Source organism: Mesoplodon bidens (assembly GCF_964165515.1).
Source record: "Mesoplodon bidens genome assembly, chromosome: 1".
Lineage (NCBI taxonomy): Eukaryota > Metazoa > Chordata > Mammalia > Artiodactyla > Ziphiidae > Mesoplodon > Mesoplodon bidens.
This window is the reverse complement of record NC_138176.1, coordinates 221,434,303-221,455,835: the sequence shown is the minus strand read 5'-3', so window position 1 is coordinate 221,455,835 and position 21,533 is coordinate 221,434,303. Positions and strand designations below refer to the sequence as shown.

The window sequence follows — 21,533 nt, the reverse complement described above, 5'->3', positions numbered from 1 at the left end:
GCTACCCCAGACCTACTCACTGTACAGTGATTACATCCTTGGGTATCCTGCTGCAATCTTTTATTTGTTCTTGAACAACCCACAGACTTACATCTCAACACCACGTCAGCATAAGAGGATGGGCCAAACTGAAGGACTTCTGTTTTACAGTCTCACTTTGAGACTTGATGTTCAGGAGTGATATTAGCGAAAAGCCCCATTAAGCAGGGTGTGAAGGAAAGCTCAAGCTGTCCAACTGCTAAAAATCCCAGGCTGCTGTGCAAATTCTTCCTGATGTAGACTAAAACATAGTCATGGGTTGGTTTTTTTTTTTTTTCTTTTTTCTTCAAGCTAAGGTCCCATAGCAAAAGCAGAAAAGTTACCTGTGATCAATTGTGTATATTTGGGGGGTTGTGTTTTGAAAGCAGCTCTATCTTATCCTGAAATTCCTGGATGACTTTGTTGTTGCTGGAACTTAGTTGTTAAGTTGGAAGAAATTCCCAGATGTCTGAAAACTTTTCTGACATTATCTTAGTTGACAAATAGTGTACAGGTGGCCTGCTTTTTAAATGAGTATTATTTAATCCACATTAAACCATCTTTTAGTTCTTACAACTGTCTTAACTTTATTAAAGTCAAAAATAATGTTTAGAGAGGGTAAAATCATAAATATGATTCATAAATACTTAAAAAAAAACAAATAGCGCTCCTAGTTGAACAGAAATCTCACTTAGAACTGTAGTTTATCTTTGAAAGAAAAACTTCTGGGACTGAGGGTAAAGCAGTTTTAGAAAAGAAATCAAATATTATGGAATTTGAAAATCTAATTTGGCATATATTAGATTAATGCCCTGTAAAACCCTAAAGTCTGAATTGAGTTTACAGAGTGTTTGACTTAATTCCGTTATTTCTTTTTCTCTTTTTTCCTTTGTTATGTATGTATAAATCTTGGTGACTTTTCCTTTTATGGGTTTAAACATTTAGTACTGAATTCTAAAGGGGCAGGTCCCTCCCTGCTTTTTATTCTCAGTGAACTTCTGAGGAGGTAGTGGACAGGAATTTATGTGTGTGTGTGAAATTACTTTTTCTATGAATATATGCATAATCCCCACAATTTCACCAATGTACACATTTTTTGCTTGCAAATAAGAAGGGATTAAAAAATTTGGTATGTAAAAAGCAAGGTTGATAAAAACCTTTTCATATATTTGTGTCCTAATATGTTTTTATTTTTTAAAAATATGCTGCAGCTGATTGAACTAAATTTGATTTTGACTTGTGCCACACAACTATAATTCCTTCAAAAGCATGTCAATATGCAGTATATTTAAGGTACTGTCAACAACAATTCCTTCTTTATTTAGAGTAATGTAATCTGAAACTATCAACCTTTTCTACTTTCATGAGCTTTTGACTTTCACACCACAATGCATAAAATAATGCATTTTATTTAAAGCTTTCACTAAAATGTCCATCACTGGAGGGAAAATTTTTATTTAAATATGCCCCCTCCATTGAAATAGGCTTTTCTACCATTGTCTGGGTGTCTTCCAATATTCTAAGCCCTTTGGATTACTTTGGATTAATTAGTTATCTCTTTATTTATAATAAAACAACATAATAATCCCTTATCGTGGCCAAAGAATTGGACTAAGCAGGGTGATTAAACTGGAGAATAGAATATCAAATAATACCAGAGTCTATTTACCTTATCAATTTTCTTCAGATAGAAATGATTAAGCAACCTGTTGGATAGTAGATCCAGACTAGAGAGAAGAAAGTATAATTAATATTGGAAGGATGTAAAGGGGAGAAAAAAACCCTGTAAATTGACCTATAATGAGAATAATCCATGATGCATAGCGAAGAGAATGATCAGTGTCTGGAATTCAGTGTCAGCTAGGCTTACATTTATGAGGATATCTTATTCATTTTTATGAATATGAAGTTCTATAAAGTCCAAATTGAGCAAAGGAAAACAAATGACATATATGGTTATCTACAGGTACAGGGTTGGGGGAGCCCAGGGGATAGAAAATACATTGAAATATTGAATAATCAAAGTAGAAACACTAGTCTAGCAAGATAGTCGTGCCATCCATACACACATTGTTTTGATTTTTTACTTATGTTATAACATTTTATCAAGTTATAATCTCATCTCTGAGGTTATTATATGTTGGGGCAAATATATATTAGCACCTGTCTCTACTGCACATACAGACAGCCATGTTCATTTACTTGTGAAGTGAATTGTTCTATCGATTATGTGCATCCATTATGACAAGTGCTTAGGGGAAGCAGGGCAGATTTTATTCAGGTGAAAAACCTATCCCGAAAGAGCTTCTACTTTAAAAGGGGAGATATGTACACATAAGTATATGAAAAGCAAGATAGTAGAAACTGTGTGCTTTAACAGGGAAGCATATAACTGATGGACAGGTACCATGGTAACAAGGAGTAAGAGCTCAGGGATTTAGGAGGGAAGATAGAAATATTCAGGGAAGGCTCCATGGAAGAAGTAGAGCTGTTGATCAGAGAACAGTACTAAACAATTCTGATAGCTGAAAAAAGTTCATGTATGTCTACTAAGGCATGTGTTTTGAAAAATACAGATAATTCATTTTATACTCATAAGAATGAGAATATGAAGGAATGTGATCCCACAGATACATGAATGGAAAAAGGATTTAGAAGGGAGATGTCTTTGCATCTCTCCCATGTCCTCCATATTTTCATTTGCTCATGTGGTTCATATTTAATGTATGTGTACATGGTGGGCCCTGCAGGCTGTCTAAGTAGGTACATTGCTAAAGATATAGTGAAAGACTTTTGTCTTAGTGTCCTCATATAAGTGCTGATCTAGTATAATTAGCCTTTATAATATGTGATTTTTTTTTAATTATTTATTTATTTATTTTTGGCTGTGTTGGGTCTTCGTTTCTGTGCGAGGGCTTTCTCTAGTTGTGGCGAGTGGGGGCCAGTCTTCATCGCAGTGCGTGGGCCTCTCACTGTCGCGGCCTCTTTTGTTGCGGAGCACAAGCTCCAGACGCACAGGCTCAGTAGTTATGGCTCACGGGCCTAGTTGCTCCGCGGCATGTGGGATCTTCCCAGACCAGGGCTCGAGCCGGTGTCCCCTGCAACGGCAGGCGGATTCTCAACCACTGCGCCACCAGGGAAGCCCTATAATATGTGATTTAAGGTATAATATTTGCACTCCTTGCAAATTTTTTCATGGCAAGCTGCCATGGCCTTTGGCCATGTCAGTAATCATTAACCACTTTGTTACAGAAAGGTAGAAAGGAAAATTATGAAGCAAGACCTATTTATTTTGCTTTTCAGTTGCACCACTGGTAGATAAAAGATTTAATGAGGAGGGCGGAGTCAAGATGACAGACTAGGAGGACGAGGAATTTGCATCTCTGCACAACTAGTGCACCTACCAGGCACCGGTGGGGGACCACAGACACCTAAGGGATGGGAGGAGCCCCCAGTGACCAGTTGTTTCAATTATGTTTTTACCTATCCTAATATATTCTTTATCTTTCTAATTTTATTTTCTTTTTTATTCTTTGATATTGTACTGCTCCCTTTTTTCTTTCTTTTTTTTTGCCATGCCATACAGCTTGCAGATCTTGGTTCCCAGGTTAGAGGTCAGGCCTGAGCTCCTGTGGTGGAAGCAACGAGTCCAAACTACTGGACTAACAGAGAACCTCAGACCTCAGGGAATATTAATCAGAGTGGGGCCTCATGGAGGTCCTCATCTCAGCACCCAGACCTGGCTCTATCCAACTGCCTGCAAACTCCAGTGCTGGACGCCTCAGGCCAAACAACCAATAAGACAGGAATACAGCCCCACACATCAAAAAGAAAAAATGAAATGACAAAAAAATATGTTACAGATGAAGGAGCACCTACAAGACCAAATAAATGAAGATGAAATAGGCAACCTACCTGAAAAAGAATTCAGAGTAATGATAGTAAAGATGATCCAAAATCTTGGAAACAGAATGGGGAAAATACAAGAAACATTTAACAAGGATCTAGAAGAACTAAAGAGTAACCAGACAGTGATGAACAACACAGTAACTGAAATTTAAAATACTGTAGAAAGAATCAGTAGCAGAATAACTGAGGCAGAAGAACGGATGAGTGTGCTGGAAGATAAAATGGTGGAAATAACTGCCAGGGAGCAGAATAAAGAAAAAAGAATGAAAAGAATTGAGGACAGTCTCAGAGACCTCTGGGACAACATTAAACACAACAGCATTCGAATTATAGGGGTCCCAGAAGAAGAAGAGAAAAAGAAAGAGTATGAGAAAATATTTGAAGAGATTATAGATGAAAACTTCCCTAACATGGGAAAGGAAATAGGCAATCAAGTCCAGGAAGTGCAAGTGCAGAGAGTCTCATACAGGATTAACCCAAGGAGAAACATCCAAGGCACAAATTAATCAAACTATCAAAAATTAAATACAAAGAAAAATTACTGAAAGCAGCAAGGGAAAAACAACAAATAACATACAATGGAATTGCCATAAGGTTAACAGCTGATCTTTCAGGAGAAACTCTGCAAGCCAGAAGGGAGTAGCAGGACATATGTAAAGTGATGAAAGGGAAAAACCTACAACCAAGATTACCCAGCAAGGATCTCATTCAGATTCGATGGAGAAATTAAAACCTTTACAGGCAAGCAAAAGTTAAGAGAATTCAGCACCACCAAACCAGCTTTACAACAAATGATAAAGGAACTTCTCTAGGCAGGAAACATAAGAGAAGGAAAAGACCTACAATAACTAACCCAAAACAATTCAGAAAATGGTAATAGGAACATACATATTGATAATTTCCTTAAATGTAAATGGATTAAATACTCCCACCAAAAGACGTAGACTGACTGAATGGATACAGAAACAAGACCCGTATATATGCTGTCTACAAGAGACCCACTTCAGACCTAGTGACACATACAGATTGAAAGTGAGGGGATGGAAAAAGATATTCCATGAAAATGTTAATCAAAAGAAAGCTCAAGTAACGTTTATCATATCAGACAAAATAGACTTCAAAATAAAGACGAGATAAAGAAGGATACTACACAATGATCAAGGGATCAATCCAAGAAGAAGATATAACAATTGTAAATATTTATGCACCCAACACAGTAGCACCGCAATACATAAGGCAAATGCTAACAGCCATAAAAGGGGAAATCAACAGTAACACAGTCATAGTAGGGGACTTTAACCCCCCACTTTCACCAATGGACAGATGATCCAAAATGAAAATAAATAAGGAAACACAAGCTTTAAAAGACACATTAAACAAGATGGAATTAATTGATATTTATAGTACATCCCATCCAAAGACAACAGAATACACTTTCTTCTCAAGCGCTCATGGAACATTCTCCAGGACAGATCATATCTTGGATCACAAAACAAGCCTTGGTAAATTTAAGAAAATTGAAATCATATCGTTTCTTTTCTGACCACAACACTATGAGACTAGATATCAATTACAGGAAAAAAAAACTGTAAAAAATACAAACACATGCAGGCTAAACAGTATGCTACTACATAACCAAGAGATCACTGAAGAAATTGAAGAGGAAACCAAAAAAATACCTAGAAACAAATGACAATGAAAACATGATGACCCAAAACCTATAGGATGCAGCAAAAGCAGTTTTAAGAGGGAAGTTATAGCTATGCAATCCTACCTCAAGAAACAAGAAAAATCTCAAACAACCTAACCTTACACCTAAAGCAATTAGAAAAAGAAGAAGAAAAAAATCCCAAAGTTAGCAGAAGGAAAGAAATCATAAAGATCAGATCAGAAATAAATGAAAAAGAAATGAAAGAAACAGTAGCAAAGATCAATAAAACTAAAAGCTGGTTCTTTGAGAAGATAAACAAAATTGATAAACCATTAGCCGGACTCATCAAGAAAAAAAGGGAGAAGACTCAAATCAATAGAATTAGAAATGAAGAAGGAGAATTAACAACTGATACCCCAGAAATACAAAGGATCATGAGAGATCACTGCAAGCAAATATATGCCAATATAATGGACAACCTGGAAGAAATGCACAAATTCTTAGAAAAGCACAACCTTCCAAGACTGAACCAGGAAGAAATAGAAAATATGAACAGACCAATCACAAGCACTGAAATTGAAACTGTGATTTAAAATCTTCCAACAAACAAAAGCCCAGGACCAGATGGCTTTACAGGCAAATTCTATCAGTCATTTAGAGAGGAGCTAACACCTATCCTTCTCAAACTCTTCCAAAACATAGCAGAGGGAGGAACACTCCCAAACTCATTCTAAGAGGCCACCATCACCCTAATAAACAAAACCAGAAAAAGAGGTCACAGAAAAAGAAAACTATAGGCCAATATCACTGATGAACATAGATGCAAAAATCCTCAAAAAATATGAGCAAACAGAATCCAACAGCACATTAAAAGGATCATACACCATGATCAAGTAGGGTGTATCCCAGGAATGCAAGGATTCTTCAATACACACAAATCAATCAATGTGATACACCATATTAATAAACTGAAGGATAATAACCATATGATCATCTCAATAGATGCAGAAAAAGCTTTTGACAAAATTCAACACCATTTATGATAAAAACTCTCCAGAAAGTAGGCATAGAGGGAACCTACCTCAACATAATAAAGTCCATATATGACAAACCCACAGCTAACACCATTCTCAATAGTGAAAAATTAAAACCATTTCCTCTAAGATCAGAAACAAGAAAAGGTTGCCCACTCTCACCACTGTTATTCAACATAGTTTTGGAAGTTTTAGCCACAGCAATCAGAGAAGAAAAAGAAATAAAAGGAATCCAAATTGGAAAAAAAGTAAAGCTGTCACTGTTTGCAGATGACATGATACTATACATGGAGAATCCTAAAGATGCTACCAGAAAGCTCCTAGAGCTAATCAATGAATTTGGTAAAGTAGCAGGATACAAAATTAATGCACAGAAATCCCTTGCATTCCTATACATTAATGATGAAAAATCTGCAAGAGAAATTAGGGAAACACTCCCATTTACCATTGCAAGAAAAAGAATAAAATACCCAGGAATAAACCTACCTAAGGAGACAAAAGACCTGTATGCAGAAAATTATGACACTGATGAAAGAAATTAAAGATGATACAAACAGATGGAGAGATATACCATGTTCTTAGATTGGAAGAAGCAACATTGTTAAAATGACTATACTACCCAAAGGAATCTGCAGTTTCAATGCAATCCCTCTCAAACTACCAATGGCATTTTTCACAGAACTGGAACAAAAAATTTCACAATTTGTATGCAAACACAAAAGACCCCAAATATCCAAAGCAATCTTAAGAAAGAAAAACAGAGCTGTAGGAATCAGGCTCCCTGACTTCAGACTATACTACAAAGCTACAGTAATCAATACAGTATGGTACCGGCATAAAAATAGAAATAGAGATCAATGGAACAGGATAGAAAGCCCAGAGATATGCCCACACACATGTGGTTACCTTATCTTTGATAAAGGAGGCAAGAGTATACAATAGAGAAAAGACATCCTCTTCAATAAGTGGTGCTGAGAAAACCGGACAACTACATGTAAAAGGATGAAATTAGAACAGTTCCTAACACTATACACAAAAATAAACTGAAAGTGCATTAAAGACCTAAATGTAAGGCCAGACACTATAAAACTTTTAGAGGAAAACATAGGCAGAACACTCTACGACATAAATCACAGCAAGATCTTTTTTGACCCACCTCCTAGAGAAATGGAAATAAAAACAAGGATAAACAAATTGGACCTAATGAAACTTAAAAGGTTTTGCACAGCAAAGGAAAACATAAGCAAGAGGAAAAGACAACCCTCAGAATGGGAGAAAATATTTGCAAACGAAGCAACTGACAAAGGATTAATCTCCAAAATATACAAGCAGCTCATGCAGCTCAATATGTAAAAAACAAACAACCCAGTCCAAAACTGGGTAGAAGACCTAAATAGACATTTCTCCAAAGAAGATATACAGATTGCCAACAAACACATGAAAGGATGCTCAGCACTAGTAATCATTGGAGAAATGCAAATCAAAACTACAATGAGGTATCACCTCACACCGGTCAGAATGGCCATCATCAAGAAATCTATAAACAGTAAATGCTGGAGAGGGTGTGGAGAAAAGGGAACCCTCTTGCACTGTTGGTGGGAGTGTATATTGATACAGCCACTATGGAGAACAGTATGGAACATCCTTAAAAATCTAAAAATAGAACTACCATATGACCCAGCAATCCCACTACTAGGCAGATACCCTGAGAAAACCATAATTCAAAAAGAGTCATGTACCACAATGTCCATTGCAACACTATTTACAGTAGCCAGGACATGGAAGCAACCTAAGTGTCCATTGACAGATGAATGGATAAAGAAGATGTGGCACATGTATATAATGGAATATTACTCAGCCATAAAAAGAAATGAAATAGAGTTATTTGTAGTGAGGTGGATGGACCTAGAGTCTGACATACAGAGTGAAGTAGGTCAGAAGGAGAAAAACAAATACCGTATGCTAACACATATATATGGAATCTAAAAAAAAAAAAGTTCTGATTAACCTAGGGGCAGGACAGGAATAAAGACACAGAGGTAGAGAATGGACTTGAGGACACAGGGAAGGGGAAGGGGAAGCTGGGACGAAGTGTAAGAGTAGCATTGACATATACACACTACCAGATGTAAAATAGATAACTAGAGGGAAGCAGCTGCATAGCACAGGGAGGTCAGCTCGATGCTTTGTGTCCACCTAGAGGGATGGGATAGGGAGGGGATGTGGGGATATATGTATGCATATAGCTGATTCACGTTGTCATACAGCAGAAACTAACAACATTGTAAAGCAATTATACTCCAATAAAGATGTTAAAAATAAAAAAAGCTTATTGGAAATCCACCCCATCTTTTCTCTTGTGCTAGTAACCCTTCAGAGAATTTGCTTTTGGGTAGTATCTAACCTGCTGCAAACATTCTAGAAACTGGAAAACGAACCTGAGGGTCATTATTCATTCTTCATAATGTAGAATTTCATTTAATCCCTTTGTTTTCAGTATGGTGTGTCATTGCTCACTCTACATTGTACATGGAATCCCCTGCACTAGAACCTTTCTGGTTCAGTTCCATAGAAAATAAAAATCTTGTTTTCAGTCCCAGGGGGTATATGGGATGGGGAATGGGATCTTGAATTCTAATTGCTTCTTATACAGGCTTTCAACCAATTCTCCTATTCTCCCTCTTCTTATGCTTACTTTCTCAAGTACGGAGGCTTTCCTGGGTTCTGTGGCTCAAATCAGTTAGTTTCCAAATTGCTTATACCAATTTTTATACTTACAGATGTGTTTATGCCAGCATGTATATTTTATATTTTCATTTGTTTTGTTTACTATATATATTTATATTGTTTTTAATATTTTTGTCACTAATTTAATACTGTAAAACTGCTTTGAAGCTATTGATTTGCTTTCATAAATTTGAGATATAGATATAATATATTAATAATAAAGAAAATGGAAATGTAACCAACAAGAACTATAATGTGTAAATTACATAAACTTGAGGTGAAAACCACATCTATTAACTGACTGATCATGTAGTTTAGCTGGAACAAACGTATGCAGTCTTTGATATACATGTGTAACATTAGGGTATGATTCTAAAGAAAAAACTGTCAAGCACTGTATTAGGTGTTTACATTGTCTCACTTACATAATTTTTAATTTAAAATTTATAAAATGTATGTACACACACACAGGAAAAGACTTAATGAGGTGAAATGTAGAAATAAATACTTAAGTCATGTTTTCATTCATGTTATAACCATGGATTATGAGAATTTGGAATCTAGGGCTGACCTTGACCAATCTCCAGAGTCAGTGGTATTGGCCTTACATATTCAGTTCAAGAAACTTTGCAATTATTCTGAATATATTTCCTGATATATTATGACTAATATTGTTTAGGTGCTAGGATTAGCTATATTCATTGAGATAAATCTTCTATGGATCTTTGAGATGATTTTACCATAATTATACACAATATTTCAATGTGATTTTATTTATTTACCTACTTTTATTGAAGTACAGTTGCTGTACAGTATTATATAAGTTACAAGAGTACAATATAGTGATTCACAATTTTTAAAGGTTACAATTCATTTATGGTTGTTGTAAAATATTGGCTATATTCCCATTGTTGTACAATATCTTGTAGCTTATTTTATACCTAATAGTTTATACCTCTTAATTTCCTACACCTGTATTCCCCACCCCTCCCCTCTCTTCACTGGTAACCACAAGTTTGTTCCCTATGTCTGTGAGTCTGTTTCTTTTTTGTTATATTCACTAATTTGTTGTATTTTTTTAATTCCACATATAAGTGATATCATACAGTATTTGTCTTCCTCCATCTGACTTATTTCACTTAGCATAATGCCCCCCAAGTCCATCCACATTGCTGAAAATGGCAAAATTTTAATTCATTTTTATGGCTGAATATATTTCATTCTGTACAATGGAATATATATATTCAGATGTGGTATATATATATATATATATATATGCCATATCTTCTTTATCCATTCATCTTTTGATAGACACTTAGGTTGCTTCCATACCTTGGTAATTGTAAATAATGCTGCTATGAACATTAGGGTGCATGTATCTTTTCAAATTAGTGTTTTTGTTTTTTTCAGATATATACCCAGGAGTGGAATTGCTGGGTCATATGGTGGTTCTACTTTTAGCTTTTTGAGAACCCTCTATACTGTTTTCCACAGTGGCCATACCAATTATACTTTGAAGTTGGAATTGGGAGCTATTAAGCTGACTCTGAAAACTACAGAGAACTGAATCTTCAAAAAGTGCTCCGAGTAGTTGCTCTTACTAGTAGGTTTCAGTATGGAGTTAGATGTGTACACTGCCTTGCCTTTTTCTAACACATGCTTCATGCATTTCCTATTCAAATTATATTTACTATGGACTTGATTTGACTTCATACAGTACTTAATAATAAGTTATGCCTATTTCAGCATTCCACATTCAGTGCTAGAATTGCATAGGTAGCAACTTATCATGAGCATTTTTAGTTAGCCTTTCTTTTCTTTGTGTTCAGAATGACTTGATATGTCATGCGTTCATTCATGCAACAAGAAACATTTGTTTACCTCTGTGTTCATTCCCAGTACCGGCACAGTATCTTAGTACAAGGTAGAGCCCGTTCTGCCTTTACTGGCTTTATGAAGGTTACATTCTAGTGTGGAAAGCAAACATTAAGCAACTGATTATGTGCTAAGTATTAACCGAAGTGTATAGGGTGTGAAGAGAGACTACACCAAGGGGACGACATCAGTGAGTTCCTCTTCCACCACTTACAAGCTGTATGCTCTTGCCTATTAATCTTTCTGGGACTCATTTTCTCATCTGTAAATGGAGATAATAATAATGCTAACTTCACAGGGTTGTTGTGAATATTTGGGCATGATGCCTAACACATAGGAACATTTAGTGATTATTACCTATTTGTTTTTGAGGGGGAGAGGGAGGGTCAGGGAAGGCTTCTGTGAGCAATTGACTTTTAAACTGAGATCTGAACAATAGTAGGGATTTGCTAAGTGGAGAACATTTTATAAGAAAGAACACCATGTTCAAAGGCCCCGAGACAGGGCACATGATGTGTCCAAAGAACTAAAAGAAAGCCACTGTGCCTGGAGCTCAGAAAATGAAGAATGGCTTAAAATGAGGCTGAGGTAGGCTGGGGTGACTAGATCACACAGGGTCTTGTGGGCCTTGTTAAGGAGGATTTAGACCTTTATTCTAAGGACAATAAGAATTGCCACAGGGGAATGGCATGATTAGATTTGAGTTTTAGAAAGATTATTCTGGCTTAAGTATCGACAATGGTTTGAAATTTTTCATCACGGATTGAAGGTCTGGCTCATCTGTAAAGGGACCTTTTGGGGGAAATATTGGATTTTTTGCTAGTGTCACCTTCTTGGGTGTTGGTCCCTGGGATACCAGTCAGTGATAAAATTGGCATTGCCAATTTCTAGGTTTTCAGTAAATCTGCAGTTCAGAATTATATGAGCGTGTGTATGTATGAGTAGATGCATATATGTGCAAATATATATAAACACATTATGTGTGTACATACATACACATATATACATGTAAATATACATGCATGTATGTTTGTGTACACACACACACTCTCACACACACACACACATTCTATCTCCCAAGAGACAGACCAGTATGTTTTTCTCTCCTATCTTCTACCTCTGACCATTCAATTTTGATGTTTTTTGAGTTATGGCATGTATGTTTAAGAGATGAGGAAGAGAAAATACATTCACCAATCCCTTTAATCTATAAGCTATAATGACATATCATGATTACTCTTCATAAGAGATTGGGAATGTATTGTGTTGTGCATAACGACTTTATAATATAGATTCCAAGTTTTCAGGAATTGCAGAGATATAGGAGAATGCTGTGTTCTCCACGTCGTGATGAATGCAGCAGTTGTGCACATATACAGGGCTCGATCATACTGAGCATCCCCTGAGCTCCGTTTGCAGACAAGTCATATCTCCACCATGACAAAATTCCCACAAGATTTTGAATAATTAATTTCTTGGAATTTGTGGGATTCAGCAGATATGTTCAGCGTTATTGATGGCAGCAAACTTTATCTCTTTTATTTCTGAGACACATAATGAAATAGGGAGTCCCTCGAATAACCACAGTTAGCGTTGAGGCTAATTTTGTAAGGGCCAGTGGGCTTTTGCCTTAATGTGTATAAATACGATTTTTCCCCCTCACAGCAGAATGCATGGTAGATAGAGGCAGAGTGAATTGGCACTAATTTATGAACGCTTCCAGCCTTCTCCGTGCAGTACACCCTGTGAGGGCAACATGCTCTAATTACACTTACTTCACATAATGAGAGCTTTTAATGACAATTACTGATTAGAGTTAGGGATGTTTGGGGACCTTAAGAGCAGATGTATTAACTTTCAGAATGAAAGACTTCATCTGTCTTTTGTGTAGCTCAGCCCCACCACTGACCAGTTAGTTACTCAGTGAAATCCAGCTCCATGGCCCCAAAGATGTGAGTGGGCTCTGATCCGAGGGGCTGAAGCACACTTTATTTCTCAACTCAAATTAGGTCAAAGGGTTCAAGAATTCTCTTTGCTTTTAGCAGTGTTTTTACTTTGCGCTTTTTCTCCTTGTTGATGGTCACCTTGGCTGTTTTCCTTTTTGGTAACAAGAATAACCCATAGTCCAGACTGCTCTTTTTAGAGACATTGATTTGCACAGTCACAAATGGATACCTGACATTGTTTTCCTCTTTACACGTTTGTGGTGTCCAAATTTGGGGGGCCAGTATTTAAAAGCTCTGGCATCCTTTATATTAATGTGGATATGAGAATTACAAGAAAGATAAAAATTCTAGATCGTTACTAATTGTTGTACTAAGTGCATGAGTTTATATGGTCTACATATCCTATTTTGAGCAAAGCAGAAATTTTCTTTACAAGTCAAGATGACATGTATACGTCGTCTTTTATAAACAATTAGAAATTTCAATTACGTATCACATCGACATTTTACTAGTAGGATGATATTGCCCTTTCTAGCTTCAGTATCTATCTCTCTTCTTCATGAAAATAGATCAAGCTTTGTTTGTCTGTTTCCTTTTCCCTTTCCAGTCGCTCTGAGCGTCAGTTCCTCCTAACGCCTTCTTGCTTTAAATTCTCTGTCTATACCACCATTTCCACTATTTCCTTTTTTTGCATTTTGAATTTTGTGTCTTTATGTCTGCTAAATCTGAAGTTAGAATTAAAAGCCAAGAAGTATTTGCAATGCAGGCATGTTTAAACTCAGAAAATTTAAATAACTTACAAGTAATATAACTGGTAAAGTTGGAAGGGAAAATGGCTCATGTTTTCTTGGCCCTTCCTACTCAGAACCTTCCCAGTTCTAGGATTCTGAGTTAAATGGCTATCTTTTACATATTCCATATCCTTACCCTACAACTCCCCAAAGCTAACATAATTTAAGCCCTTAATAAGTACTAGCTTTAGCAATATTATCAGTAATTGAAACCATAAAACATTCCAATTGCCTTTTGTTAGTTTTAATACAGTTTCTTGTGAACTGGTATGTTTATAACCCCAAATCCCATTTTTCAGTCGTGTATTCATTTGTTCATTCACTGGACACACACATTTATTATTGGCTCAGGGTGAGGTATAAAATATGTCATCCTTCAAATAGCAGAATCTAGGATGTCTACAACAAATTTTACTAAAAGACTAAAACTCGAACACATACACTTTAGTAATGCATATGCTATTACACTTTTCATTGTCCTAATCCCTAAAAAAATATGTTTTGAGTCCCCATTGTTTGCATTCAACCAACATTTATCGAGCATTTATTAAGCTAGGTAACTGTGCTATGTGCTCTCACACCCACAATCAGAAATCCTATCAGGTGCCCCAGGGAGGAGTGGACCCCTGAATTTTTTGCTGAGGACACTGAGGGTTATAGAGGCTAGATAAGTGATGTGCCCAACGTCTCAGAGCCAGAAGACCATCTCACCAGGCTTCCCAATTCCAAATCTGGAGTTTATGTCTATACAACAGCCATTCACTTCCCCCTTCCCTGCTACTATTTTTGAAGCTGATCCCCTGACCTTGGCCATAAAGGCTGGACAAGGAGGCTGAAGTTCTCTCTGGAGGTGTTGTTCTGCTACTTGTCTTGGCTACTTACTGCTCTTAAAAGAGTTACTATAGCTTATTAAGCATATATATTCAAAACTAAAACATAGCCATAGTTTGGGAGAATGTCTGTATAATTCAGGGAAACAAAATTTGATACAAGTGGTTCTATGCACATAACTTTTTTTCTTTTTTCATTTAAAGAGCAAAACCTATCAGTTAATTTGGCATCAGAATTTAAGAGAACTCAAACTGTAGCCCAGTTATTTGAGGTTCCGCAGCCCTGGTCAGCCAGAAAGGTTGTACCTGGCCCACTGACTCTCAGACCTGTGAGAAATAGGCACCAGATCCCCAGTTTGGTAACAAAGGGCCCTGACACTGGACTCTTGGCCTGAGCATTGTCCAAGGTAATATAAAATGTTTAATAGAGAAATCACAGATGCCCATCTGAGGGATTTTGGTGGAATTGCCAGTTATAAAAGCAGAGCTAAAATTACCTAGCTCATCACCAGAACCCCCCAAAGAAAAAGCCCCTTAATTTTGCATATGTTTCAAACAGTGCCTCTCTAAGTATTGCTGCTGTTCATGAAAAATCAAAAAGTTAACAGCCGGGCTTCCCTGGTGGTGCAGTGGTTGAGAGTCTGCCTGCCGATGCAGGGGACACGGGTTCGTGCCCTGGTCCGGGAAGATCCCACATGCCATGGAGCGGCTGGGCCCGTGAGCCGTGGCCGCTGATCCTGCGTGTCCGGAGCCTGTGCTCCGCGGTGGGAGAGGCCACAACAGTGAGAGGCCCGCGTACTGCAAAACAACAAAACAAAAAACAAAACAAAACAAAGTTAAAAGCCAAACCAACCTATCATAGAGTCCCATAGATCAATATGTCGCTTTCTGTGTATCAGTATCAGTTTTTCTTTAATTATCTGTTTGGGGTTTTTTGGCTCAATAACATGAGTCATTGAATTCATAAAAGCCCAAGCAGGCACAAAGAAACACCCAATTTTATCTACCTGTCTTTCTATCTATCTATCTCTCTATCTATCTATTTAGTTTTAGTTTTTTCCCTAGTTTCACTGAGCAATAATTGACATACATCACTGTATACATTTAAGGCATGCAGCATGATGGTTTGATTTACATATATTATGAAATAATTACCACAGTAGGTCTAGCTAACCTCCATCCTCTCATATAGATACAATAAAAAGAAATGGAAAAAAGAAAAAAGTTTTCTCCTTGAAGAAATACCCACAAAAGCCCAGGACCAGATGGCTTCACAGGCGAATTCTATCAAGCATTTAGAGAAGAGCTAACACCTATCCTTCTGAAACTCTTCCAAAATATAGCAGAGGGAGGAACACTCCCAAACTTATTCTACTTGGCCACCATCACCTTGATACCAAAACCCGACAAGGATGTCACAAAGAAAGAAAACTACAGGCCAATATCACTGATGAACATAGATGCAAAAATCCTCAACAAAATACTAGCAAACAGAATCCAACAGCACATTAAAAGGATCATCCACCATGATCAAGTGGGGTTTATTCCAGGAATGCAAGGATTCTTCAATATACGCAAATCAATCAACGTGATACACCATATTAACAAATCGAAGGAGAAAAACCATATGATCATCTCAATAGATGCAGAGAAAGCTTTCGACAAAATTCAACACCCATTTATGATAAAAACCCTGCAGAAAGTAGGCATAGAGGGAACTTTCCTCAACATAATAAAGGCCATATATGACAAACCCACAGCCAGCATCGTCCTCAATGGTGAAAAACTGAAACCATTTCCACTAAGATCAGGAACAAGACAAGGTTGCCCACTCTCACCACTCTTATTCAACATAGTTTTGGAAGTTTTAGCCACAGCAATCAGAGAAGAAAAGGAAATAAAAGGAATCCAAATCGGAAAAGAAGAAGTAAAGCTGTCACTGTTTGCAGATGACATGATACTATACATAGAGAATCCTAAAGATGCTACCAGAAAACTACTAGAGCTAATCAATGAATTTGGTAAAGTTGCAGGATACAAAATTAATGCACAGAAATCTCTGGCATTCCTATACACTAATGATGAAAAATCTGAAAGTGAAATCAAGGAAACACTCCCATTTACCATTGCAACAAAAAGAATAAAATATCTAGGAATAAACCTACCTAAGGAGACAAAAGACCTGTATGCAGAAAATTATAAGACACTGATGAAAGAAATTAAAGATGATACAAATAGATGGAGAGATGTACCATGTTCTTGGATTGGAAGAATCAACATTGTGAAAATGACTCTACTACCCAAAGCAATCTACAGATTCAATGCAATCCCTATCAAACTACCACTGGCATTTTTCACAGAACTAGAACAAAAAATTTCACAATTTGTATGGAAACACAAGAGACCCCGTATAGCCAAAGCAATCTTGAGAACGAAAAATGGAGCTGGAGGAATCAGGCTCCCTGACTTCAGACTATACTACAAAGCTACAGTAATCAAGACAGTATGGTACTGGCACAAAAACAGAAAGATAGATCAATGGAACAGGATAGAAAGCCCAGAGTTAAACCCACGGACATATGGTCACCTTATCTTTGATAAAGGAGGCAGGAATGTACAGTGGAGAAAGGACAGTCTCTTCAATAAGTGGTGCTGGGAAAACTGGATAGGGACATGTAAAAGTATGAGATTAGATCACTCCCTAACACCATACACAAAAATAAGCTCAAAATGGATTAAAGACCTTAATGTAAGGCCAGACACTATCAGACTCTTAGAGGAAAACATAGGCAGAACACTCTATGACATAAATCACAGCAAGATCCTTTTTGACCCACCTCCTAGAGAAATGGAAATAAAGACAAAAATAAACACATGGGACCTAATGAAACTTAAAAGCTTTTGCACAGCAAAGGAAACCATAAACAAGACCAAAAGACAACCCTCAGAAAAAAAAAAAAAAAGAAATGGAAAAAAGAAAAAAGTTTTCTCCTTGAAGAAATACCCACTTTTAAACAAGTCATTTTACAAACATTTATTGAACACATACGAAATGTCAGGTGAGCAATAAAAACAATACAAAGATGAACAAGACAGTAATCATAAGCCAACACCTCACCTGTGTGACCTTGGACATGTTACTCAATCTCTCTACACTTGTTTCCTCTTGTAATATGGTAATACTGTCTACCTCATAAGGCTGTTGAAAGGACTGAATGACACAGTATATGTAAAGTGCCTAGTCTTGAAAAAGAAAGAGCTATTATTTTATCATCAGTATTATCACTACTAAAGTTAAGTGACTTGTAGAAAATTAGAAAGAGTTGCTGACAGAGTCAGAATCTCCTTCTGCTTCTCTCATAAACAGATTTATTCAGTGATCCTGCTGGTTGATTTTGCAGATGTTTGTTGAGTGTCTCCTATCTGCAAGGAGCTATGCTAAGCCCTGTGAAAATACAAGTTGCTATTGGACACACTTCTTGTCCTCAGGTGTTCGTGGACTATTTGGGGATGTGAGACATATACATAATTAATCGTGGTGCCAAGAAAAAAGCAAAAAGTGGTATAATAGAGGCACAGACATCAGAAGGAAAAGTGAGAAGGGAAGCCTTCATGGACTACAGGACTTTGAAGGATGGATAGATTTGGACATTCCAAGGAAAGGAAACAGTAAATGCATTATACCAGAAGTGGTGAGCATTCATCATGCTTGAGAAAGGATCTCTGAAGGGCTAGGATATCAGAAGGTATTAATAGGCATAGAATACATGCTGTAGTATTTCCATGAGAAGTGTCACAGTGTCTCAAAGTCCCCAAGTAACAGAGATAATTTGTGGGGCGGAGGTTTGAGAGAGAGAGGTGGCTAAGTGTTAATAATTGGTAGTTGGTGAATAGAAGTGAAGGGTCTATGGGTGTTCATTATACTATCCTCGGAAGCTTTCTTGAGGTTTGAATTTTTTTTTTTTAAGTTGAGGGAAAAAATAAAAACACATAAGAAACTCCTGTAATCAATAAACAAAGAACAAATTACCTAGCTTAAAAAATGAGCAAAACATGACAGGAAATGCCACAGGAGATTATAGGAATGACCAATAAATAAATGAAAATATGTTTAATCTCTGAGGAGTTAGAGAAATTTAATTCAAAGCAATGAGATATTACTTTTCACCCACCAGCTCACCGCATTTTTAAAGTGTAGTCATATTGTGTGTATCTGAAAAAAAAGAGATGTTAATACCAACCTTTTGTGGTTGCTGTAGGGATTCAGGAGAAGAGCATGTGAGGTACCTGGGACGCAAAAGAACTCAGTAACATCTCCTTCTACTACTACCATTATCTAGTTGAAGATACCGAGCACCTGAACGAGGGGAGAAGCAGGGGAATGGGAGAAAATCCATAGGATTTGGCAACTGATTGCATTTGAAGGAACAAGGAGGAAGATAGAGAGCTCAGGAAAAACTCCAGATGTTGTTTGTTTGTTTGTAGAAGTGAAATTGCTAAGGAAAGGAGAAGATGCTGGCTTAATTGAGTTGTCTGCCACACTGATTGTTGAACACGCTGAGGAATTCTTTTCAGGAAGGGTGGTTGATCCTTATAAATTATTAAAGATAGACCCATAATTTAGAGACTTCTTATATAAATGCTCTGTTTTTAAGAATATGTTCTTAAATATATATTACAGGTGCACACACAAAATAGAATGATTAATGAAAGTATCCTTCCCCAGCCTCTCCTTATGGATAGCCATTGTTAAATTTCTCATGTTGTCTACCAGAAAAATATTTATGACAATACCAGTATCATACCTGTGTGTACACATACATGCCTATGTGTGTACTTTCAAAAATTCACATGAATGGTAATATATTTAGGGGTCTTGCTTTTTTTTTTTCTTAACTCAATCCAATCGTCCTTTATTCTGTTAAACATCTGCTTATGAATCCACTGGCAAGGTATATCATAATGGATTTAACTAATTCCCCGTGAATGACCATGTAAGGTTGTTTTCAGTTTTTTACTGTTATGAATAACTGGTCTTGAACATTAGTGTACATTTATCTTGATGTTTTGTTGGTTGGTTTTGGAGCATATTATTAGCAACAATTCCTAGAAGTAGAATTGCTGAACCAAAAAGTGTTTATAGTTTTAATTTTGATAATTTCCCTCTTAAAAGGCTCTACCATTTACCCTCCTTTCAACAGTGTGAGAGGGTTTTTGCCACACCCTCACCAATAGTGGGTATTACTGACTTGTAAATTCATTAAGAGAAAATATTATCTTGTTTAGATGTGTATTTATCAATTCTTTATTATGGCATTACTTATATTATTTATTGTTAATTATAAGTGAGGTTGAACAGTTTTTAAAATCTTCGTTAACTTTTTCCTACCTTTTTCTTTTTTAATACAATATTGTGATTTTATATTCCTATAAAATTCTATGTGTAAAATTAACCCTATTATCTAAATCACTATATATATACCCATATATGTATATCTATATATATTATGTGCTTCAAGAAACCTAACAAAGAGGGATAATAAAATTACATAGTTTATGTATTTAGTTCAATTAATCATTAGCTTCTTTACCACTGGATTCTCTCAAGGAACAGTGCTAGGCACCAAAGATAAAAAAATGTTCGTATCTTTTTACCAATTTTATCATTAATCATTTATATTGATTTCATAAGCTATTCATGTAATAATTAGCCTGTTACATGTGTGGCAAATATTTTTTTATTCATTTATCTTTTGACTGTATTTTTTTCATATAAAGTTGTTTAATATGCAATTAAATTTAGCAGTCTCTTCCTTTATAGCTTGTAGGAATTTTTTTTTTTAATTACTTAGTGTGCTCAGGCTGCCGTTAACAAAATACTATAGACTGGGTAGGTTAAAAAACATCAGTTTATTCCTCACAGTGGCTAAGAAGTTCAGGATCAAGGTGCCAGCTGATTCAGTTCCTGGTGAAGGATCTGTTTCTTGCCTGTGTATGGCCACCTTCTCACTGTGTCCTCACCCGGTGGAGAGAGAGAGACTGAGATCTCTGGTGTCTCTTCCTCTTGTTATAAGGCACCAGCACTATTGATTAAGACCTTACTCTTATGACCTCATTTAACCTTAATTACATCCTAAAGGCCCTATCACCAAATAGCGACACAGTGGGAATTAGGGACTCAACATGTGAATTTGGGGTCGGGGGAACACAATTCAGCCATAGCAATTACCAAGTGTAATATGGCATTCTGTGTTAATCCACCAAATAGCAGTTTTGAGCACTGTGTGAGATCTTTGTTAGTGTTCAATCATCGATATTGTTTGCATTTAGTTTTATACTTAGTATAAAACTTTTTTGAGAACAAGAATATAATTTCATTAGAGTACGCACACTCATCTCAAGGGCCTCTTCTGTCCTATTCTGAGTGGGCCAACTATAAATATGATATTAGACCTCAGAGATCATCTGGTACAATACCTTCAATGCGTATCTGTGGAAAATGAGACCCAGACTGGTCGAAGAGACTTCCTCCAAATTTTGGAGTTAATCACACCAGAAGTTGGACTGGAATTCTGGTCTTTTTTTGACTTTCAGTCTAGTGTTGATTCTTCAGTAAGTGAATAAATACATATAAGTACTTAGAACATGGTTGGTACCTAATAAGTGCTGCCTAAGTATTAGCTATTACTGTTACTTCACTGTTGTCATCAGTATGTTCTTCATTATTCAAAGAGAACAGATTCTGGAAGCAG

At 36.5% G+C, this 21,533-nt stretch overlaps 1 protein-coding gene across 6 annotated transcripts in view; it reads left to right on the top strand.

Moving 5' to 3' along the window:
• SLC10A7 (solute carrier family 10 member 7) overlaps positions 1-21,533 on the top strand; it is a 256,930-nt gene that overhangs the window by 112,575 nt on the left and 122,822 nt on the right. The window contains exon 6 of one of the 6 annotated variants that reach the window (XM_081225976.1): positions 19,041-19,407. The exons of the other annotated variants lie outside the window; for them this stretch is intronic. Coding sequence (XP_081082102.1) covers positions 19,041-19,121 — 81 coding nt within the window. The 3' untranslated portion in view covers positions 19,122-19,407. Of the gene's footprint in view, positions 1-19,040; positions 19,408-21,533 lie in introns of those variants that run through there. 6 annotated transcript variants of the gene reach the window in all.